Source organism: Pipistrellus kuhlii, unplaced genomic scaffold (genome assembly GCF_014108245.1).
Source record: "Pipistrellus kuhlii isolate mPipKuh1 unplaced genomic scaffold, mPipKuh1.p scaffold_m20_p_3, whole genome shotgun sequence".
NCBI lineage: Eukaryota > Metazoa > Chordata > Mammalia > Chiroptera > Vespertilionidae > Pipistrellus > Pipistrellus kuhlii.
The window spans coordinates 173,957,910-173,981,670 of NW_023425529.1; the positions used below are offsets into that span (position 1 = coordinate 173,957,910).

A 23,761-nucleotide genomic window follows, 5' to 3' on the forward strand; every position below is an offset into this window, starting at 1 on the left:
TAGATGGGTCTCTCCCAAGAAGCTAGCTGCAGCCCTGGGCACCAACAGCAAACACCAACACCGCAGAGGAGGAGCAGGACACGGTGGCAGAGGAGCAGGCAGCAGTGGTGGTGTGGTAGTACAGGGAAAGCCTATCTAGTGTTTGCAACAACATGAGGCTCACAGATGGAACAGAGGCTGGGGTGTTCAGGGTGGAGAGATGGAGGAAGGGCCTGTGGTGTTTCTTCTGAGCATGGTCAGAATAATTAATAAATGATCAGATCTCCATTCCAAGCTTCCTGGGCTCCACTCTGGCCTGAGGACTGTAGAAGTTTTGGCAAAAGCCAAAAGCAGATCTTACAGTATTGCTAAGCAGGTAATATGAACGGGAGTTATAATGTGAATTTGCTGCAATGTCTAAGATTATTTAAATCTGCTATGGGAAATGAGGGAAACTCAGCAGAGAAGCAACGAGCTTGTTAGACTGAGTGTGTATGTTCCCTCACAACTTGTGTGTTGAGATCCTAACCTCGATGTGATGGTAGGAAGTAGGCCTTTTGAAGGTGATTAGGTCAGGAGAGTGGAGCCCTTACGGATGGGATTAGTGTCCTTATAAGAAGAAACAACAAATAGATCCGGAGATACAGAATCATGGTACAGGCTGTCAAACCTCAGAGGGAAGGCAGGGGAGGATGGGCGTTTTCATTGCACCAAATAATACCAGGTGTGGAGAGGCCGTATCTCAGACTCAGGGTGGCATCCAAAGGGGCCCGGAAAAGGGGGCATTGGTGGCTTAGAGGACAGACCTCATCACCTTATCACTTGGTGGGGAGGTTCAAGACTGTGGCATAAAGGACACAGGACACTGGGGATTAGGTTTGGGGTGGGGAGAGAAATGGATTAGAAGTAGAGTTGGCTGGGTGCTAATTAGTTAACCCTTAATAGATGGGATAAATAGCAAGATGTAATTAACCACTGCATAAAAAGGATCCTCCAAGAATAAATCCTGTGGATTGTTATGCTAATCCCAATAGAAAAGGAAGAGACTCTAGAGAAACTACAATCCTTATCTGGAAAAGAATAGAGTACTTTTGGGTGTATTCCTTTTGTATGTTGATTTTAGATAACCCAAATGATTTTTAAAAAAGACAAAAACGGTGTTTCATAGGAGATTAAATTGCACAGATGAAAGTTTACACCTTCAGAGGGGCAGCATCCTGGTGCAGGATGACTGAGGCAGACATGTGCCTGGGGGGACCTGAGCAGGGGACACTGTCATGCTGGGGACCATCTCTAAATGGCCGCCCACTGAGGAGCCTGCGGTGGAAGGTGGAGAGCCTTTGCTCCTCCCCACTTGTTTCACCTGTTCCTTCTGACGTGGCAATCTGAGTATTCCATCCAGCGGTGAGAGGCTATTCCGATCCTGACTTCAGAAACCATTCTTACAACGGAAGGGAATTGATCGGTCTCATGCGGTGTCCAAGGCCTTTGGAGATGACGATTAAGGAATTGTTGGCTCTTGGCCCCTCCCTTCTGTCTACCAGAAAAATCAGAAGTGAGGACTCTCCGGTTTCTAAAGGACTAGTTTCTAAAGCCCCACTGTTGGCTGAGTGGGACCTGCTCCTCATTCAAGCAAAGTTCTCGTTGAAATTCTGACACCTCTTTTTCGACCTACCTGGTCAAGCAGTGAGATGGTTGTAAAGAGGATCCGAATATGCCATTCTGGAATACAGATTATTTTGAACTAAAGGCAATTAGAAAAAGCAGACATAAAAGGAGCTCTGTCCCCCTTCCCCTCTGCCTAAAAGCAGGCCGTAAACTACCCTCGTGCAGGTGTCTCCTTCTGCCCTCCCAGGAAGAGAACAACTTTTATCACCAGAGACAGTGATGGAACCAAGATGAGTGCACAAAAAAGCTTACTAAATAAATAACCCTTATCTCCCATTAGTTTCGCCCATTTATTTCCTACCCACCTTCCCATAGTTTATCAGCTCCAGAAGCCCAAAGCCCCTTTTTGTCAGGTCACTTCTTGACAATTTATTGCCCTTTGTTAAAATGGCATGTAAGCCCCCTGGTTTAACTACTTCTTTGGGTTTTCTTTATTTTTTATTTTATTTTATTTTATTTTATTTTATTTTATTTTATTTTATTTATTATGATATCACATAATTGTCCTCATCCCTCCATTCCATCCCAAACCCCTCCCCACCTATGCTCCCCACCCCCCCCCCCCCCCCCCCCCCCCGGTTGTTCCTGACCACTGGTTAGACTATATGCATGCACACAAGTCCTTTGGTTGATCTCTCCCCCTTACCCCCATCCTCCCCTACCTTCCCACTTCTTTGGGTTTTCGTTTCTTTTCTGTGAAGTCCCTATGCCTTTGTAAAAAATAAATAAATAAATACATACATACATACATACATAAAAATAAAAATAATTAATTAGTTAATTAACATCAGTTGACATTGTTTGATTTTCCTCCTGTTAACCTGTCTTTGTGAGTTTAATTTGCAGGTCCCAGGTACACACCTGAGAGGAGAGAGAAAGATTATTTCCCTTCCCTGCCATTATGATGAGAATTAACCAACCATTACACAAAAAGACCTCACTGGGGCCAAGATGTGGAGGTGAAGAACAGCTGGAACATCTGAAAGACACAGGACATTCCCTCCTCACGCGTGTTAGGCCGGAAGGACTGTGTGCAGGACGGGACAGCAGTGGATAACGATGACCTGGGGCTGCGGTAGCCAGCGGGCAGCACCACAGGGGCTTCCTATAAATTTGTTTTACAGTTTCATCAATGAAGAAATAATGCTCCAAAGCCCAAGATTTGCTTTGATAGCCTCAATTTTGGGCTGTTTCATTGCTTTCAATAACAGTTTTGGAATATGCATAAACACTGTGACTTATTGTTTACTTCTCAGCGAGAAGTTTTCTCTAAATAAGTTGGCAAGTCCAAAACTCTTTTCTGACCTCATTCTCCAACACTTGGAAAATATGTTTATTGCTGTGTTTTTGGAACAATGATTTAGACATTTTGTTCTCCTGGGGGGGAAAACAAACAAACACTAAATAATAATTACTTTTTCCCCCCTAGTTTGACAAATGGTGAAATTAAGGTATAGAACAGCTGACCTGCTTAACGTGACAATGAAAGTTATTCAGGATCGGGCCCACACCTCGGTCATCTTGCATCTAGGTCAGCTCACAGCTCACAGCCCCACCGCTCATGGTCCACGGCATAGATTTTCTACAGAGCCTTTGCATCATCTTGGCTCCCTTGCAGCTTCAGACCAATTGTTCATCTATTTTTAGTGGGCAAAACCACCGGGGAAGAAAGAGGCTAACAAATGAAAGCAAAAGATATAAGGCACAAGAACAGAATGAATATCAGAGATGGGATAAAAGCTTAAAAAAAAAAAAAAAGTGCCCTAAAAAAAAAAAAAAATCCAGGGTAACAAGTAAGTAGATAAGATGCATTTTATGCACAATGGAATTTTTCCTTCATTTCCCCAATCCCAGAAAACGGTTCAATTCCTTTCCTGACTGAATTCCCCTCACATTTTATTTGTTCTTCCCCAAGGACATTTATTAGATCCTGCCTCCCATAACATGCCATGACAATCACACCCTGACCAGACCAACTAGATTATAAACCTTTTGAAGGCATAGACAACTTTCTTTCCCTCATTGAGTGTAACATCTTTGTTGGATAACTAGGCAAGTATTCCCAGCTAGAGTGATTAACAACAAAACTGCCGGGTCCATTTTTATCTTCTATTTGGAGAAGCATTTGTTCCTAATATTTGATTTTGAAAAGCTGAAGAACTGGCATGGGGCATTATCACTTGCTTGACTAAACAGATAAATAAAAACCACCAGCTCTGGCCGTTTTTGCTCAGTGGATAGAGCATCGGCCTGCGGACTGAAGGGTTCCAGGTTTGATTCCGGTCAAGGGCATGTACCTTGTTTGCTGGCACATCCCCAGTTGGGGTTATGCAGGAGGTGGCTGATCAATGTTTCTCAATAATGTTTCTGGCTCTCTCTCACTCTCCTTTCCTCTCTGTAAAATATCTATCTATCTATCTATCTATCTATCTATCTAAAACAAAACAAACAAAAAAAACCACCAGCTTTGCTCTCCGTGAGCACAGGAGGGACAGAAAGAGAAAAGAGTTTGAGCCTGTTTTCTGTGGGGTACCATTTGAGTGGGCCTGGCGTAGGGGAGGGAGGGAAGAGGACTGCTGGAACTTGGCATGGCGCTCACAGGGAGCTCTCCTGCTCAGTTCACACCGTGCACACAGGACCCCACGGGACCTTCCTTACCTCCTTGGTCACCTTGACTAATTCAATAATGATTTTTCAGGCCAGTTCCATTCGGGCACTTTGGGACAGGGCAGTGAGTCAGAGGTTGGCATTAAAACCAGAATAGAAGCCACGGTCCTCTCTGGGGAGCGTCCTCTGGGCTGTGAGTTCCCAGTTCACACAACTTCCTAATTGGTAAGAAATGTTCTTAAACAAGAACACAGGTTTTACCAGGCCCGACAGTGACTAATGCCGTGGTCTAAGGACAGACTGATGAAAAAGAAGTTGGTTTCACACGTCAAGGTACATTTTTAAATTATTTCTTTCACCCGGAGGTGTATTGCTGAATATAAATAAAATATCTCTCCTTGGGCAATCCCATTTCAACTCCAGAAGATATGTCTTCGTTCATTAAATTAACTTTGAAGCGATATTCAAACAATGTCTTCCATGCCTTTGTTTTCTCCAAGATCTCACTGACAAGCTGTTTCACAAGTTCCTGTGTCCACTGATTAAGGGCTCGACCCCCAGCCTGCATACTAATTGAGACGTTTTATCTTCTCTTTGTTGGGATAGGTATAGAGTAGTCCTCATGTTGTATTCATTCAACTGTGTTCCCAAAGGAATCAAAACCAAAAATGAAAAAATAATTATCTAGGTTGCTTAAAAAGGATCCGGATAAAATGCAGCATTTAAATCTCATTGACTGAAACGCACACAACTGACAGCAAATTCCTGAGTCGAGGAGAGAGCATTTTTAATAAAAAATTAGTCTCTTTCCCAAATCAGGCATTCGCGTTCTTATCACGGGGGCTCTTGGCTTTCATCCTTTCGGTCGGAAGCGCAGGCGCCCCTCCCCGGCGCGGGCGCGCACACGTGGGCACAGCATCGCGCACACGCGCCCGCCCACCCCCCTTCCCTGAGGATCTCCTGCGGGATGGACGGGGTTCGCCACCGCGGGGGACTGTCAGGTGCAGAAAGCAAGCCTTTGTTCCGTGAGCCTTCTGCCCCCCACCCCCCCGGATTGGACTTGTTTCCTTGCCACGTGAGCTCCGGGCCGGCCGGGCGCCCGGGAGACAAAGGCGAAGAGCGCGCGGCCGGGGCGGCCCCGGGATGTGTCCCCAGCTCCTGCGACCGGTGCGACCTTGGCCCGACCCGCCTGCGGCTGAGATGTTCTGCCCAAGCCCGCGTGAAGGCGCCGGTGTTTCTGGCGCGGGGAGGGGGCCCGGCCCGGGCCAGATGATCCCTGGATGGTCGGGACACGGGGACCCCTTAGAAAGGCGCGCTCCCGGTGAGCCAGGTAGAGCCGGGCTTGGACAGAGCCTCGCAGCCACGGCAGTCTTAAGAGAAACCTACAGTGCCCCCCTCTTTGTCCTGGGGAGGAAGTACAAACCCCTTCATCCCCGAGAGGCCAAGCCTGGGGGGCCTTTGGCCGCCCCCTGCACACAGTGCCCGGCGTGAGCACCGCGCCCTGGGCGCAGAAGTGAAGGGCACCAGAGTCAGGGCTCAAAATGCATATCTTAATGCAATGCCATATATATATACTAGAGTAGGCTACCTTTTATTTAATAAAGAGGAGATATAAGAAAAATATACAGATTTTTCATCTATTTACAGGATGGATAATCAGAAAAAAATTATATTTAAGTTTACTTAATGTTTTTTTTTTCCCCCATGAGATTAGTAAAATCCAAAGGATTTAATACCCCCAAACAAGTATGTTGAACAAGATAGTAAATTCTAAACAGAGATAGGATCATAGGATCAGTGCAGTGCCTCGCTGAGCCAGTTTGCAGCCCGGTAAAGGGAAGATTCCCGGGGTGCCTGCCGGGAGATGCGTGGCGCAGGGGGAGAGGAGCGGGGGCCCCCGGCGTCGGAAGTGGAGGCCCCCCAAGGGCTCAGGAGGGGAAGGGAGGGGTGGCCTCGGGGTCGGAGGTGAGAGATCGGGAGCGCTCGCTGCTCAGCCAGGAACAAAGGGAGGCGGAAGGCCAGCAGCGGGTGGGAGGCTCTGGGAAGGTTCGGTCCTTGGATGCCAGGGTCGGGCTTCCACTCGGACCCGGAGTGTGAGCCTCCCCGTCGCCAGCGCGTCCTGCAGGTTTCCCGCTCGCTGGCTAGTTCTCACTAACAAGACCTGGCAAGATGTCGGAGGAGTCATTTTTGGCTTTTGTTGTGTCCGCATCGCGACGCACACAAGCCCCCTGACCAAAGCGGCTTCTGGGAAATCAAATGCATAAGTAAAAACCGGGGTGGGGGATGGGGAGCAGCGGGGGAAAAAACGCTGCCTGACCTGGAAAGGGAACGCAGAGACCGGAGTCTGAGTCTGCCCCAGAGCTTGTGAAACCCTTGACGGTAAATTCTCCAGGGTCTAGCTTCGCACCAGACGTGGGCCCTCATGGTTATTTCCCGAGAAGACAATTTGCACTTGTGCAATAAGGGGTGAGGACTTTTCCAAAAGTCACATAAATAAGTAAATAAATATAATATATATACAGTCTACTAAGGTTAAACAAGCATCTTTAGGAAGCGTGGCCAGGACCGGCTCCCTGCCTTCCTCCAGAGGAGCAGCATTCCGGCAAGGAATCAATGAAAGCCTCCCTCTGGACCTTAAAGCAACGGACCCAACACCCCGCTCCCCATTACTGGACTTCGGGGCGGGAGAGATTTTTTCTTTCATCTTCTACGTTGGGGCTTGCCCACGTTCTCGGGAAGCTATGTAAAGCTGATTTAATGGCCCAAGATGAAAATCGATCACACTAATGCATAAGCCAACGTCAGAGGAATCGCATTTGCAAAAACAAACAAACAAACAAAAAAACCCCACAAAACAACAACAACAACAAAAAAAACGGCTGGCCGGGCCCAACGCACTCCGTCAATCCGGGGCGAAGAGGTCACAGGCACCACTAAGCTTCTTTGAAGCCGGAGGGAGGCTAGCGAGGCTCGGGGCGGGGGGATGGGGGGAAGGAGGGAGAGGGGATGGGGAGGAGGGGCACAAGGAGATAAAAAGGATCAAAACAGATCCCTAGCCTCCGTTAGGCCGGGCTCTCAGCCGGCTCCTTTCTTCTTGCCCGAGGCCGGGGCCCTGGGTGGATGGCGGTGGCGGTGGCCCGCGCCCGCAGGCCGACTGCGAGCAGCGCCGCGGCCGCGCTCCATTCACAAAGTGCCGGCGCGCGGCTCGCCCGGCGGGTCGGAGGCCTCCTCCCTCTCCCTCCTCCCTCTCCCTCCTCCCGGCCCGGGTTTTATGAATGGGCCTGGCGACCAGCGCCCGGCGGGCCTGTTTACTCCGCTCTTTGTGACGTCGCATCCTCGTGACCGAGCGCGAGCGGCCCGCGCTCCATCCATTCACGCGCGCGGGAGGGGCGGGGGAGCGCGGCCGGGGCGGGGAGCCCGAGCCGGGGGCGGGCGGGGGGCGGGCGGGGGGCGGGAGACCCCGATGTGAAGGGGCGGGGCCTCGCCAGGTAGTCCTGACTCTGCCCGCTCCCGGGGGAGAGCCGGGGAGCATTAATACATCGCTAAGCCGAGGAGGGAACTCTGGCTGGGGCAGCGCGCCGAGCTCCGGCTGCTCCTCCCGGAGAAGCCCGGCGGGCAACATACAAAGAGGCCCCGGCAGAAGGGAGCCCTCGGCCCGCTCCCGTCCACACGGTCCCCTGCTCCGCCGCCTCCCCCTCGCACCGCTCGGACTGTTATGTGACTGCGAGGACCGCGGAAGGAAGGATCCCGGGGACAAGACGGTCTCCGGTGTGAATCCCGGGGGGCCAAGTTTCTGGCCACTTTTGCACGCGCCCTGCTTGAGCCCTCGCCCGCCCCTTCCTGCAGCCCAGCTGTCCCGGCTGCTCTTCGCCTCCTCGCGTGCCAGCAGCAGCCCCGGTCCCCGGCCACCATGGTGACGGTGGAGGAGCTGCGGGAGATGGACTGCAGCGTGCTCAAGAGGCTGATGAACCGGGACGAGAGCGGCGGCGGCGCCCTGGGGCTGCCGAGCGGCGCCAAGTGCCTGCTGCTGGACTGCAGGCCGTTCCTGGCGCACAGCGCGGGCGCCATCCGCGGCTCGGTCAACGTGCGCTGCAACACCATCGTGCGCCGGCGGGCCAAGGGCGCCGTGAGCCTGGAGCAGATCCTGCCCGCCGAGGACGAGGTGCGCTCCCGCCTGCGCTCCGGCCTCTACTCGGCCGTCATCGTCTACGACGAGCGCAGCCCGCGCGCCGACAGCCTCCGCGAGGACAGCACCGTGTCGCTGGTGGTGCAGGCGCTGCGCCGCACCGCCGAGCGCACCGACATCTGCCTGCTGAAAGGTGAGCGCGGGCGCCGGGTGCGGGCTCCGAGGGCGGTGTGTCCGGGCTGGACAGGCGGCCTGCGTCCGAGCGGCCGGGGGAGGAAGTGATGGAGGAGGGACTCGTGGCGGCGGGGGATCCCCGCGAACCCCTTTGTGCGCCCCGGTGTGCACGGGGGCTGCCCGGGTTTGGGGCGCGCTCCAAAAGTCGTCGGGGGGACTGCGAGGGCGCGTTTCCTCCTCCGTCACCTGCCATCCCGCACCCTTCCTGGCGGCCGTGCGTTTGTTTACACCCGTTAACGGTCCGGCGCCTCTTCCGCGTTTGCTCGCCTCCCAGGGCAGTGCCCCTAAGAGTCCCTGTGCGTGCGGGTGGGCTGGGACAGGGGAGGCCTGCGGGCTTGGCGTGCCCAGGCCCTGGACTGAGGTCCGACCCCGGGAACCCAGGAGGCGAGGAGAGGGTGCCGGACGGCGAGCGCGCCAGTTCCATCGGGAACCTGCCCTTGGGAAATGTACCAGGAAGATCGGGGTGCGGACAGGACGATAAGCGATCTGTGTCCCCCTCCCCTCCTCCCCCGCTGTCGCCCGACTTCGAGCGCCTCCCGGAAGGTGGTCCGCTCCCTCCGCTGCCGAGCGAGCCCCGGGCCCCGCCGGCGCGGGAGGCGGGGGGAGCGTGTGTGTCTGGGGAACGCCAGGCGGCGGGACAGTGCCTGCTACATAGTCAGGCAGCGGAGGAGGACGACCTTTTGTTCAGACCCCGTTCCGGAGGGTCGGCTGGAAGGCGTGCTTGGTGTAGGGGAGCCCTGGTGGAACTCTTTGGGGAGGAGGGTCTGGCCGTGCGGTCCAAGGAGCCGGAGGGGAGGTGCACTGGCCGCACCTGCGCTCCCGGCCCAGCCGCTGCCCCCGGGGACCCCGGCGCGGGAGGAGCCGCGGGGCGCGGGGAGCCAGGGCGCCCCCGGCCGCGATGCGCCCCAGCTCCGGCCGCCGCAGCCGCGTTCCTCCGCCCCGTCCGTGCCGCGGCCCCAGCCGGGGGGCGTCTCAGGCTCCAGCCTTCAAAGGGCCGCTCGGTTCCTCCCTCCTTTCCCTTCCTCTCTCGGCCCGCTCGCCCGGGAGGAAGGAATAGATTGGGGTGGGGGTGGGGGGAGGAGGGCGGAAACCTCTCCCCGCCGCCCCGTCCGAAAGGCTCCGCGGAACTGCCCGGTGGAGACGGGCCGGGCTGCCCTGGCGAACAGCGGGGGGCTTTGTTCTCGGCAGTTGTTTCCTGGCCATTTGACCTGTCAGCTGCTGGGGAAACGCTGCTGCCGTTGACCTGTGGCTGAACCACGAAGGCGATTTTGCTGATTTTTTTCTTTCCGTGGGAGGCTGCCTTTTTGCACCTCCGGTGGAGCCCGGTCCTCCTCCCTCCTTCCCAAAGCGCTTCGGGAGAAAGTGCCAGGGAGGGGCCGGCGCCTCGGGGACCTGTGTCCGGTCCAGGTCCCGGTGAGACCGTCCGTGCGGGCGCTGGAGGGACCCAGGGGAGAAATTGCTTTGGGATGAAAGTCCCTTCGCTTGGAGGGGGTGGACGGGCGTTCTGCTTGCTGCGCTGCCCTGGGCTTCCTCCTGATGGAAGGGCAGACCCACGTGGAGTCTGAACTCGTTTTTGTTTTTAATTTTTCTTCCTGGAAGAAATCCGGAGGGACCGCCCCAGAGAGGCAGCTGGAGACCTTGGCCCTGGGGCTTCCGGGCGGTCACGCAGACACTTAGGCCCCCCTCCCTGGATGCATATTTTTAAAGTTTCCTCCTCTGGCTTGCGGCATCTCCCTGGGTCACCCCAACCCCATCGGGAGAGAGCAAAGAGCCAGATCAGACCAGCCATTCTGCACGAGGCAAATGCTAATGTATAGACTGGGTAGGACCGGAGCTTCTGGGTAAAATGACGGTCCCCTGGCGGCTGGCGAGGCGCCTGGCCCACTGGGAAGCAGCTCTCCAAAGGCTGTTGCCTCCCAGGCCTGCACTGCCTCCTGTTGTCCGACCTGGTGCGGCAGGGAGGGCGACCTTATGCATCTCAGAGTCCACAGACTCCCTCTGAGATGCTGAGTGTCTGGGCCTGGGTCTTAGGTTCAACCTGTCTCTTCAGGAGCAGGTCTTGGGCGTAGTCAGGAGGGGCCTGGACGGCTGGAGCAGAGGGAACCTGCCTTTGGCAGCCCAGCCTGGCATTCTCAGGGTGGCCTGGATCTCTCAGCTGGTTTTGTGGCTCCCAGCTGGTTCTGTGGCTCTCTCAGCTGGTTCTGTGGCTCTCCCAGCTGGTTCTGTGGCTCTCTCAGCTGGTTCTGTGGCTCTCCCAGCTGGTTCTGTGGCTCTCTCAGCTGGTTCTGTGGCTCCCAGCTGGTTCTGTGGCTCTCCCAGCTGGTTCTGTGGCTCTCCCAGATGGTTCTGTGGCTCCCAGCTGGTTCTGTGGCTCTCACAGCTGGTTCTGTGGCTCTCCCAGCTGGTTCTGTGGTGCTGGCAGGCTGTCTTGGAGGTTGTTACCTGGGTCATCATCTGGTTAACTGAGCTTATGGACATATATTGCTAAGTAGAGGCCCTCTTAACACAGTTCCTCTTTCTTCTCTCTGCCTTTTCCTGGAAAAGGCTCTCACCCCGAGGACAGAAAGGAACTGGGCAGCGTCTGCCCGCACAGGCCTGGGGAAGGTGCAGTGTTGGGGAGGAAAGCAAGGGGTGCCTCCTGCACCCCAGCTGAAGGCAGCGGAGTGGAGGCCACACCGTTGTGGGGTGGGATAGGGAGCTAAGTAAAGGGAAACATGGGAAAAAGCCTTAGATAATCTTCAGTCAATACCTGAATTGATTAGGGGTTGGGTCATTTGGTTCCTGGTTGTATTATCCTTCCTGGCCAAAGACTATCTAATTCTACCAATTATAATTCCGTTTAAAATTTTGATTTTTCTATTTCTCTTTGACGGGGCAGTTGCAGGTGGTTCATAACTAATACCACAGGTACGAATTCAGAGTTAGGAGTAAACTTTCCTTAATACCAATAAAATGCTGCCAAGTTTTGCTAAAAGCAATAACCCAAATCACTATGTTTTTCTGGTCTTTTTTTTTTTTGCAAGTAAAATTCCCATTGAGGTAAACCTTTTTAAAAAGCTAAGTTTATTTCAAATCCTATGAGGTATTTTTAAGGACAGTTTAGAAATTTCAGTTTTTCAGCTTTTATTACAATACACCTCTCCTTTCAAATCCCCCTTTCCTTCATAAATCCTTGGATTAGGGTTTTAGACACTCCCCTCCCTCCCCCCGCCCCCCTCACACACACACCTTGATCATTAGAGAAAGACAAAAAGAGAATTTTTTTTTTTACTCTAATGGAAGTCATTCCTTATCTCCCATCTTCCCCAAATAACAAATCAGTCTGTTATGCAGAAGATTTCAGGTATAAAAACATTATCTTTCCCTTTTCCTGTCTAAAATTCATCTCAGCTCATGACTGTTGTAAGACCTTCAGGCTCTGATAGAAAAGCTGAGGAAGTGAGAGGATCCACCAGGTTTTCCAGCTGTTCACTCCCTGCTGGAACTCATGGGGCCCATGGACCCCAGTCCTGACCAACCGTTCAGAGGCTGACAGCGCACTTTCTGTAGAAAACAGCCACCGAGGGCGAAGGACAGGGTTTGGGGGCTCAGCCAGCAGCCTTGGTAACTCTGGTGACTGTCTTCTGCCTTGTCTCACTCTGTCCCCACTTGTCCAGCCCATCTCAGGTCTCCAGGAGGTTAACAGCAGAGCCTCAATTATGGGGGGGCAGGAGGGAGGGGGGCGGCGTGGCGGAAAGGAGGGGAAGAGGATGCTGAGTGAGGTTGCACACCTTCCACCCAAAGGGGACTGGCTTTTCCCTTTACAAATAAGAAAAAAAGTAGGCTCTAAAGATAAGTTCTACCCCCAATTGTAATTTGTTAGAGTTATAACGAATGAAGCAAACTCATTACTTTTTGCATCATTTGAACTGGATGCTTCCATCACAAAAGTAGCTACAGACAAAGTGTCCCTCTATATTGAGAGTGAAACATCATCCTTACTAAGCCCTTAACAGCTCCTTTGGGCTTGTCCCTGATGCTTAGAAATGAGCTGGGCTGCATCCACCAAGACGGGCTGCCGGGATGCTGAGGGAGAGAGAGGGAGGGAGAGGGAGGGAGGAGGGTGGCCTTTTTCAAGGAGCCAGGACCTTTCTTTAAAAAGTCAGGCCCTCTGAAACCAGATAGCTGGCCTCCTTACTGGGAGGCAGTTCCCGCCGAACAGAGAGGAAGTCTGACAGGAAGGAAAGTTCACTCTGGGACGGAAGCCGGCTTCCTGAGCCCGGCAGACAGAACAGGGCTGGGACAAGATCCAGACAAGAGGCAGCCGAGTGGGGCCTTAGGTGTCCGCCAGCTGTCGTCCCAGGGCTGGCAGGTTTGCGGCGAGAAGCCCACGTAAGTACCATTTAATAACTGAAAACCGCCCAGCATTCCATGGGTGCTTACCGAGTCCACACCCACCTCACGGGAAGCGCTCAAAGCCAGATGACCTTCAAATGACCTCAGGCTTTGCTGGCAAGATATGCTTTGTGTTGATATGATGTCTCTGGAGAGCCAGGCCCCGGGCCCTGACTGTGAAGGGGTGATGTGCTGAGTGTTATTGGCGGGGGGGGGGGGGGGAGCAGCATCCACATGAACATTGATGACCCTGGTCACCACCAGTGCCCGTCTTTGCCATCACAGACCTCCTTAAGGGCCCTATTATGATGATGGGATCAGCACCGCATCAGCCTGTCTTTTCTGAAGCACCTTACACGTACCCTCCCAGCCCTGCATGGACGGAAGTGTGAGAAAAAAGAGCATGGAGTTGAACTAGAAATGTTCCTGAATGAAGTTGGCTGAGAAATTATATCCCCCCCAAAACACACACACACACACACACACACACACACAAATACAGTCCAGTTTTAAACGTTAAGATGAGAAAATCAGAACTTTAAGGCTAGAAAGCCTATTATTAAATAAGAACACGGGAGAAACAGGTCCAAATGGGCCGGAGTACATTGTGGGATGGCATTCAATAGGGCATAGAAGAAGCAGGCGGAATCAGCAATGACAGTGTTTTAAGGTAACAATGCGGATCTTGCACATCATGTCCGAGTGTCGTTTGCAAAGAAGTAAGTTGTGGCCACGAGGAATTCAGAGGAGAGAGAGTCTGAGACCCTTCTGTTCTGAGGGCGGGAACACAGGGCTCCTGCTGGTGCCCGCACCCTGCCCTCTGTGCGCGCCTGCAGGAGGCACGGGTCCGGCCCAGCCCGCCGCGTCCCGCTGGAATAAGCCTCCTTCTCCTAAGGTCTGGATAAAATGTGGTGATGTAAAATGGAGCTCTTACAGGGCTGTGGCTCTGGTGTCTGCGTGGGTTTGGGAGTGTGGAGGGGAGGCACCTGGGGGCCTGGCGGCATCTTTTGAGTGGCCCCTCACCCCCTCAGTAAATTCATTTCCATTTCCACCCTGACCCAGTACAGGGATACAAACCTGAAACCAGAATTCATGAAATGATAGCGTCTTTAAATGCCAATGCATTCCAGTAGCTCCTGTTTTCTCTCGCTAAGTTTAAAATGCTGGTCACCGCTCCTCATGCCAGCCTTGGAGGTAGGAGAGCACTGGAAAGAAGTGGGGTTCGGTGAAATGTCAGCCGTGTTCCGCCCGGGAGGTTTTGCATGAAAACTGCGCGATTGCGAGCCGCCACCAGCTAGCAGGCCGTGCCCTGGGGGAGGACCGCCAGGGAGGCAGAGCTGGGTGCGCCCAGGGTGGGCTCCAGACAGCTGGGCAGAAGCCGCCTCGGAGACCAGTGGGCTGATGCTGGCCCTGCCCTTCCCTGGGGCTGCCCTGCTCCTCAGTGTCCATCCTCTTCTGTAAGACTGGAACTGGTCACACCTTCCCCAAGGGCCGCTGGACTCATGTATGGGAAGAGCCTGGCGTGGTGAGCATCTCCTCTCAGGAGTGCCCGTCATTTTAATGAGCACGGATCTGGTACCCTGGATGTGGCCCTGTAGGGTAGACTGGAGGTTCCTAACTTGCATGAGTCCATGGACCCCACTCGCCTGCATGCTCCTGGCCTGAGGGCAGCCACCTGCCCCCCCCCCCCCGCCCCCAAAGACACTCCTTTGTAACAACCAGCCGGACCCCCAAAAGCCACAGCTCTGGAGGGAAAACCCTTTTCATTGCTGCCGCCATCACGGAGGTGATCCTTCCTTCTGTGCTCCTGTCCGTCCGGCTGATCTGCTTCTTCACTGACGTCCCTCTCTGCTTGTTTTTTAAACGCCCGCCAGAGGGCACTGACTTTCCAGCATGTTTCTGTTCTGTTCTAAGAGTGTCTTTTACTGGCCATTTCGGGTCTGGCCTCTGGGTCACCTCTGTCTTGTCCCCCCACCTGCCACACCCCCGGGTCAGCCTCTGACTCGGTTCTCTGCCCCTCCCAGTTGATGGAGACTGAGAGGCAGCGGATGTCCCAGGCCCGGAAGGGTCCTCAGTTCAGAAGTGTGGTGCCTGTCCTTCTGCTGGCAAAGTATGGGGTCTGAAGACTCCAACTGGAAACCACAATGAAGCCCAGGAGGAGGAGGTGGCCCAAAGCCTGGGAAGTGGCCAGGAACGCTGGGGTCCCTTTGTAGGTGCCCAGAAAGGAACCTTCCTTATGCATCTCCCTGAGGCCAGGCGCACACTGGCCGTCCCAGTCAGTCCTCCAAGCACTGCAGGTGTGGCTGTTCCAGCACAGTGTGTGGAGGAGGAAGCTCAGTGCCCGCCCCAGACCCGTGAGTCTGACTGCAAAGACTGTGTCCCCTCCAGACTTCAGTCTGGTGCCCTTCCCGTACTTGGGGAGAACATTCTTTTTTTAAAAAAAATATTTTTATTGATTTTGGAGAGGAAAGGAGAGATGAAAACATCAATGATGAGAGAGAATCATTGATTGGCTGCCTCCTGCACGCCCCCTCCTGGGGATTGAGCCTGAAACCTTGGGCATATGCCTTTGACCCGAATTGAACCCAGGACACACTATTGAGCATAACGGGCTAAGGCGGGAGGAACATTCTTTCAACCACTCGAGGCTCCTTGCCCTCCTGCTGCCCTCAGGGTGCTCCTCTCTGTGACCCTGGAGCCTGGCCCTGGCACTCCTGGCACACCTGTGACTCCGCCATTCGCTCTTGGGTGGGTCCACTGTCGGGGGGAGGGGGGGGGGGGGGGATATGTGTTTTAATAGCTCAGCTTCCATAATAAACACAAAGGTCATTTTATTTGGAAATTTTCAAACCCTCTAGAAATATACAGAATCACATGTGATGACTTTAAAAATTTTTATTTAATATATTATTTAAAAAAAATATAACTTTATTGATTTCAGAGAGGAAGGGAAGGGAGAGGGAAAGAGAGACAGGATCATCTATGAGAAGAGAGAATCATTGATGAGCTGCCTCCTGTGCCCCCCTCACCCCTCCCTCCACCGCCCCCCGGGAATGGAGCCTGCAACCCGGGCATGTGCCCTGTCCAGGAATTGAACTGTGACCTCCTGGTTCACAGGTCTACGCTCAACCACTGAGCAACTCCGCTGAGCCGCGTGCTGACTTCCTGTATAGGCGTTCAATATGGTCTGTTGACTGATCCATTTCCCTTTCTACTTTCTCTGAGGGGGGAGGAAGCATCTATAAGGTTTCCCATCCCAGATGTTTGTGGGGGAGGGGGCACAGCAGTGTCGGCAGCTGCATACGGAAAAGTGGGGACAGAGGGGGTGATAATGGGAGGGAGAGCAGCCATGCTGAGGTCACTGCTGAGCCAACCAACCCCTGACACTGGCACCACAGGTAGGCCCCGCTGTAGGTTGTCTGTCCACGGAGGCTGGTCATTGTGACTCAGCAGGAGCAGGTGCCTGTGACCGGAGAGATGGCCATTTATATCCTGGGGAGGGAGGGAGGGAGGAAGGGAGGGAGGGGAAGGCCTCCCGTCAGAGCCGAAGAAATGCATGCCCTGTTTCTGTAAGCCTTATGAGGTGGCAAAGAATCAGCTTCTGGGGCTGGAATTCTGGGCAAGAAAGTGACTAACCATCACATGTCAGCATATTGGAAGATTACGATGCATGTTACAGGGAACAGTGGCACCATGTCACTTAGTCACCAAGATTTAAAGGTACTAGCTACACACATGACCATCCGTTGAAGGGGTCCATGAGAATAGTTGTCCCACAACATGCAGGCCCTACTGAATTATCTTTAAGTAAGTTGATGGGTTAAAAAAATTAGATTTAATTGACATATAACATTAGTTCCAGGTGTAAAACATAATGATTCGATACTGACTATATTGGCAAATGATCACCACAATGAGCCTACTTAACATGTCTAGGGTTTAACTTTTTTTTTTTTTTTTTCTTGTATGGGAACTTTAAGATCTAGTTTCTTAGCAACTTTCAAATGTGCAATACAATATTAATGGCTTCAGTCACCAAGGTGTACATTACATTCCAGGACTCATTTATCTTACAACGGCCAAGTTTTGATTCCCTTCATCTTCTGAATTAATGTACCACCCATCTTTGGTCCTACAGAAACTGCAAAGTGCTGCTGAAGCTGGTTTGGCTCAGTGGTAGAGCGTCGGTCTGCGGACTGAAAGTTCCCAGGTTCGATTCCGGTCAAGGGCATGTACATTGGTTGCGGGCACATCCCCAGTAGGGGGTGTGCAAGAGGCAGCTGGTCGATGTTTCTCTCTCATCGACGTTTCTAGCTCTCTATCTCTCTCCCTTCCTCTCTGTAAAAAAATCAATAAAATATATTAAAAAAAAAAAAAAGAAACTGCAAAGTGCACACCCAAGCAGGGCCAGACACGGACGGTAGATGGTAGGGTACTGCAGAGCCACGTCCAGAGGTCACAGGATCCGTCCGAGTGGAGGCTGAGCATGTCTCGCCTCGGAGTGGCTTCCTGCCTGCCTGCCTCTGCCCAGCCGGGCCCTTCTGTTTGGCGCTGACACCATTCCACACGTTTATCTCTTTTCCATGAAAAGATCTCCCTTCCCCGGAAGGCGAGCTCACGGATAACCATCCCAGGGCTTAGCAGCTCTCAGGTCAGGAAATCCTGCCTTGCCCCAAACCTGCGTGTGTAGCACGAGGGGTTTATGTAGATTTAAGCCCATTTCCTCTCGTTTTGGCCCCTTGTCGGTGGGACAGCTGTTTGCAAGGCTGGACGACTGGCATCCGCTCTGCTGCCGAGATCTAGCAGGGCTCCTGCCAAGAGTAACCTTTCTTTCTTCTCCCCCCACTGAAGCTCTCCAAAGGAAGGGCTAACGTTGGGGAAGGACAGACATCTTTGCAGGTTTCTTGTGCTTATCGACACCCAGCCTATTCCATCACCCTCAGGAGCTCTTCTGGAAAAAAGGCCCTTCTCCAGGCCCCCTGCGCACCTTCCTCTGTGCGTCTGTATCCCAAACCGGGACCGGGAAAGCTTACTACCCTCCTGGCTGAATGCGGACTCAGCATCTCTGGAAAAGGCTCCATAGCCATTATCGCTGGGCCCACAGCGCCACCCAGTGGTAAATGCAGAGACAGCTCTCCTCACTCAGTGCAGGGATAGGACTCCAGTTCTTGGTGGTTTCCCCGCGGGCTTATTTGACCCCATTAACCCGCACTTCTTTCTCCTCACAGGTGGCTATGAGAGGTTTTCCTCCGAGTATCCAGAATTCTGTTCCAAAACCAAGGCGCTGGCAGCCATCCCGCCCGCAGTGCCCCCCAGCACGGCCGAGGCCTTGGACCTGGGCTGCAGCTCCTGCGGAACCCCACTGCACGACCAGGTGTGTGGGCGCTTCTTCTCCGGGCTCTGCTTTCCGAGGCTTCGGATGTTGGGATGGGTTGTAAGGTGGGTTAGGAATAGGTTATTCCTTAGAATTCTTCCTAGAGTGTCGGCCCACGGACTGAAGGGTCCTGGGTTCGATTCTGGTCAAGGGTGTGTATTTATTTTTAAAAAATATATTTTATTGATTTTTTTACAGAGAGGAAGAGAGAGGGATAGAGAGTTAGAAACATCGATGGGAGAGAAACACCCATCAGCTGCCTCTTGCCCATCCCCCACTGGGGATGTGCCCTCGACCGGAACTGAACCTGGGACCCTTGAGTCTGCAGGCCGACGCTCCATCCACTGAGCCAAACAGGTTCTGGCAAGGGATGTATTTTGGTTGCAGGTTCCCCAGGCCTGGTCGGGGTGCATGCAGGAGGCAACCAATTGATGTGTCTCTCACATCCCTGTCTCTCCCTCCCTTCCAATCTCTAAAAATCAATGGAAAGATATCCTCGGGTGAGGGTTAGTAACAACATTTAAAAAGTCCTAACTCTCTGATTAGCCTCGAGTTACGTGCAGGCAAACGAGAGGCTGTTGAGGCTGGATGTGTGGCCAGCCCTGCAGGAAGCTGAGGGAACACCCTTCTTTGAAGGAGTGGCCTGTGGACCCCACCCCGTTCCAGAACACTCAGGCTGTCCCCAGTTATAAATGACAAATGGCCAGCCAGCTCTCCCGGAGAGAACCAGTGTAAGCCATCCTATTTCTTACAAGCCCACCCCTTCCAGCCCTTTTCCTGTAGATGGGGAGGGGTGAACTTACGAAGCCCAGCAACTCTGCTGCCCAAGTCTCAGATTGCTTAGGGCTGGACCTTCATTTAAGCCAAGGTCCCTCCTTTTGTCTGTGAGGCATCTATCTCAATATTTTTTAAAAACATATTTTATTTATTTTTTACCGGGCGGAAAAGAGAGGTATAGAGAGTTAGAAACATCAATGAGAGAGAATCATCGATCAGCTGCCTCTTGCACACCCCCTACTGGGGATATGCCTGCAACCGAGGTACATGCCCTTGGCCGGAATTGAACCCGGGACCTTTCAATCCGCAGACCGACACTCTATCCACTGAGCCAAACCAGTTTTGGCAGAGATCTATTTTTGACATAACAAGTGAAGAAGTATCCAACTAAGAACTCCCTAAACCACCTAACAGGTAGCTCGGTGACGGGCAGGTGTAAGCTCTTAAAGTCACAGATGGTGGACCAGCCGGCCCTGTGCCTGTCTCTCCCTCCCTCACGGGAGAGGCTGCTTGAACAAGGCTCTCCTGTCCTGGCTTCTCTGCAGGGGGCAACGCAAAGGCTAGAGGAGTCCCATGGGCCCCCGCTCCCTTCAGGAGCCTCCTCAGGATGAGGGATGCCCGGAAGGGCTGTGTCCACACATGCTCCTCAGGGCCCGTGAAGGGCCCTCTCCCTGTCCCAGCACCCAGCCCTCTTCCTGTCCGCTGTGCACTGATGATGTCGGGGGCCTGTTTCTCCTCTCTGGTGCAGGGGGGCCCGGTGGAGATCCTCCCCTTCCTCTACCTCGGCAGTGCCTACCACGCCGCCCGGAGGGACATGCTGGATGCCCTGGGCATCACGGCCCTGCTGAACGTGTCCTCTGACTGCCCGAACCACTTCGAGGGGCTCTACCAGTACAAGTGCATCCCCGTGGAGGACAACCACAAGGCCGACATCAGCTCCTGGTTCATGGAGGCCATCGAGTACATCGGTAGGCGGCCCTGGCGGGGACTGGGTCCAAGGTCCAAGGCCGGGTGGGCAGGGTGGTAGGGACCATTTGTAACTCATGAGGGAGGGGAGAGGGGATGGGGAGGTGGTTCCCAGGATGTAGTCTGTCCCCCGCTTACACCCCACACCGGCCTACACCCCATAGGAAGGCCTGCTTGTTGCATGGCGTGCTGGGCAGGGATGGGAAACCCCATCCTACCTCCATGCTGCTAGCTTGCGGAGCCTTTGCCTTCCATGTCTCCAGATGCATTGACGACAAGGCTCCTGGGATGGTGGGGAGGATAAAGAAAGGGAGACATGAGTCGTTATTTTTATTTCTGCAAGAGGAAAGAAATCCTTGAATGTTCTGGGGTTTAGCATGCGTCTTTTCCAAACTTAATGCATGGGCTTGACTGTCTCAGAAACAGCCTAGGATGGTGAGGATTCTACAGCCCCTTCCCGTAGGGTCCTCCCTGCCCTTCTCCCATGGGCGTGCCCCATCCTCCGACACCTGCCCAGCCCCCCCTCCCTCTTTCCTCCCCACTGCTGGCCAGGCCACCTGCCTAGGCATTGGGGACAGAGTGTTTGGGGGGCGGGGGGAATGGGGACCGCTCAGGTGGGGCAGGATGTTTGGGGGGCATGGGGACCGCTCAGGCAGCATTGGCCCTGACCCCCCTCCCCCTCCCCGCAGACGCGGTGAAGGAGTGCCGCGGGCGCGTGCTGGTGCACTGCCAGGCGGGCATCTCGCGCTCGGCCACCATCTGCCTGGCCTACCTGATGATGAAGAAGCGCGTGCGGCTGGAGGAGGCCTTCGAGTTCGTCAAGCAGCGGCGCAGCATCATCTCGCCCAACTTCAGCTTCATGGGGCAGCTGCTGCAGTTCGAGTCGCAGGTGCTGGCCACGTCCTGCGCCGCCGAGGCCGCCAGCCCGTCGGGGCCGCGGTGCGAGCGCGGCCCGGCCGCCGGCACGCCCAGCTCGCAGTTCGTCTTCAGCTTCCCGGTGTCGGTGGGCGTGCACGCGGCCCCCAGCAGCCTGCCCTACCTGCACAGCCCCATCACCACCTCCCCCAGCTGCTAGGGGCGCGGGGGACCCCCACCCCGGGGGCCTCCAACGACCGACCGACCGACCGACCGACCGACCAACTGACCAACCAACCGGTGGGGGCCACGGGCCGGCGGCCAGTTGGAACTGACCGACCGGGGGACAGGCCACCAGGTTCCTTCCATCACGTCTTCTCCCCGGCCCACCAGCGGCCGCCAGAATGGCAATAAGGACTCTGCACACCTGCGAACAGCCAGCACACGGAGCCCCCCAACTTCCAGCAATAACGCTGCCTCGCGGGCGGGGAAGGCCTCGGCCTGGTGTGTGTGTGTGTGTGTCCGTGTGACCTTGTAGACGGGAATTTCTTACCTCATTTTTTTTAAAGCAGTAAGGCTTGAAGTTAGGAAATCCACAGGCCCTGGCAAATTTTATTCAAGGGAGGGGGGCGAGGGACAAGGAGAAAACAAGTTTGCCCGAAGTGCCTGGTTCTGTGTTGTTGTTGAGGTTACAGGGATTCTTTTTTTCCTAAAGGAACCTTCGAGGACATGGTTTTCCCTTCTAAGTCACAACCAGGTGAATGATGATGCTCCATAATAAAAGTATTTATTAAGAATGTCCGCGAGAATCTGAGCGCAGTGACGGTGGCATATGCTTCTGTGACGTCACAGTGGGCACCCGAGGCGGCTGACGTCTCAGCGGCCAGGAGGTCAGTGGCACCCTGAGGGGGGCCAGGCTCGCGTCTGATCCGCCTGGACTGGCAGGGAGAGGCAGGCAGGGCGCAGAGGAGGAGGAAGAAAGGGACTTCGTTTTTAACAATTTGCCAGGCTGGTTCCAGGGCACGTGGACACCGAAGGCCTTCACACCGCAAACAGCACAGCCTTCTCTCTCGGATGCTCAATGATTCAGTTGGGCAGGTGGGGGCGCTTTTCTCATCCTCCCGCCTGAGGACTTGCAGACCATCTGTGACACATGCCATATCCTATCTGGTGCTCTCACACAGGCCCTCGGGGACACCAGCCAACTAGACACACACCGGCAATGATCCCTTTGGAAGTGGGAACGCCACCTCTTCTCTGCATACGCATGTGCGTTGGCGATTTCCATGATGGGGGGGGGTTTACTTGGAGGGAAGTACGAGTTTAAATGCCTGGTTTAGGTGAATGTTTCCAAAGGCCCTCTTTTTTTTTTTTTTTTAAATTATATTTTATTGATTTATCACAGAGAGGAAGAGAGAGGGATTGAGAGTTAGAAACATCGATGAGAATCATCGATCAGCTGCCTCTTGCACACCCCGCAACCAAGGCACATGCCCTTGACTGGAATCGAACCTGGGACCCTTCAGTCCACAGGCCAACGCTCTATCCACTGAGCCAAACCAGGTTCAGCCAAAGGCCCTCTTTTGAATAAACGGGAGTGGACACCACATTTCAGGTCTTCCTGAAGTCCAGGATGGCGAAGCGTGGGAGGAGTTGGGGGAGACGCTTGGCTTAGGTCCTGAGCCTGAGGAGGTGGCTGTGGGGTGCAGTGAGGGGCATTTGGGTGCCATCTTTAGAATCCTTGAGAAATGCCAGGTGAAGGGGCCTTCCACCCAGAGGAAGGGCTCTGGAGGGGGAAGGACGCTTTCTGTGGGCTGGGCTTGGGGGGAGGGAGAGGGAACAGCTATGTGTTGCTTTTTCTGTAGTTCTGTGGAGCCGTGTTGTTTCGGAGTGCCGGATTAGAGGTCCTTGCAAATTTGTCTAGAAATGAGAGCATTTTTTTTTTTTTTTTTTTTTTTTTTTTTTTTTTTTTTAGTTCTTGGAGAGTCTAGATCTAAATAAACATGCTTGCTCACCCGGAAATAACGTCCAGCCTGAGTCAGGGCGGTGTTGGGAGGCGCTGCTGGGCCTGGCGGTCCAGACAGGACCCGGTTCCTTAGATTTCCTTCTGTGAACGTGAACCTGTGCTGGCGTTCTCCGTCCCGCCTTTGTCAGGCCCCCTCTTCGGGTGGTGATGCCCGAGATTCCCTCCTTCCCCGGAAGCTGTGCAGCTGAATAGTTAGGGGTGAGGGGTGTGGGGCTGGGGTTCCTGGACAAATGGGACTGTTCAGAGACAGCACAGTTGGACGTTCCCACCTTTTCCTGATCCCTGGAGATCTCCTCATGCTTTGTGATAAATGAGGCCAGGTGGGTTCTGCAGCTGAAGAAGCTTAAGGATTCCAACCTGGTTAGGCCTGGAGGAGGGCTGCTCGAGGCGGGGGAGGGAAAGGATACATTTGCCAAAACCTATGTATTCTGCTTCCCCGGTCGGTCCCAGCCCCATGGGCAGGCAGAGCTCAGGACCAGCCTGTGCAGGTCTTGCCCCGCTTTGCAATGCGAGTCTTCTGGTGCAGTGCCAGACTGCTATTTATAAAGCCATTTTCTGTGTCCTGACCACAGTGCGAGTCCCCAAACTCGCAGAAACAGCGTAGGGAGCTGGCTTGATTGGAAAAGGGGGTTTGGGGTGGTGGTTCTCTCATCATCAGAAGCCACTTGGACCACCACAGGGTGAGTCCAAATGGCCAGTGGCTTTCCGTAGACATCCCTCCCATGAAGTGGTTTCTGGTGATGAGGCATTTCTGTAATGGCCACTTTTCACTGAT

General features: G+C 54.0%; 1 protein-coding gene and 1 long non-coding RNA gene across 2 annotated transcripts; one reads left to right on the forward strand and one right to left on the reverse strand.

Moving 5' to 3' along the window:
• Positions 1-2,763: 2,763 nt before the first annotated feature.
• LOC118730668 lies at positions 2,764-3,857 on the reverse strand. Its single transcript, XR_004991566.1, has 2 exons — positions 3,159-3,857; positions 2,764-3,024 (listed from the first exon to the last, which is right to left on the reverse strand). It is a non-coding gene; the product is annotated as an uncharacterized LOC118730668 (long non-coding RNA).
• A 4,024-nt stretch (positions 3,858-7,881) lies between these two features.
• On the forward strand, positions 7,882-21,757 carry DUSP4 (dual specificity phosphatase 4). Its single transcript, XM_036457543.2, has 5 exons — positions 7,882-8,573; positions 18,217-18,362; positions 19,888-20,107; positions 20,795-21,217; positions 21,283-21,757. Exons 1-4 carry the CDS (start codon positions 8,165-8,167, stop codon positions 21,178-21,180), a joined length of 1,161 nt encoding a protein of 386 aa, XP_036313436.1. The 5' UTR covers positions 7,882-8,164; the 3' UTR covers positions 21,181-21,217; positions 21,283-21,757.
• The last annotated feature ends 2,004 nt before the right edge of the window (positions 21,758-23,761 follow it).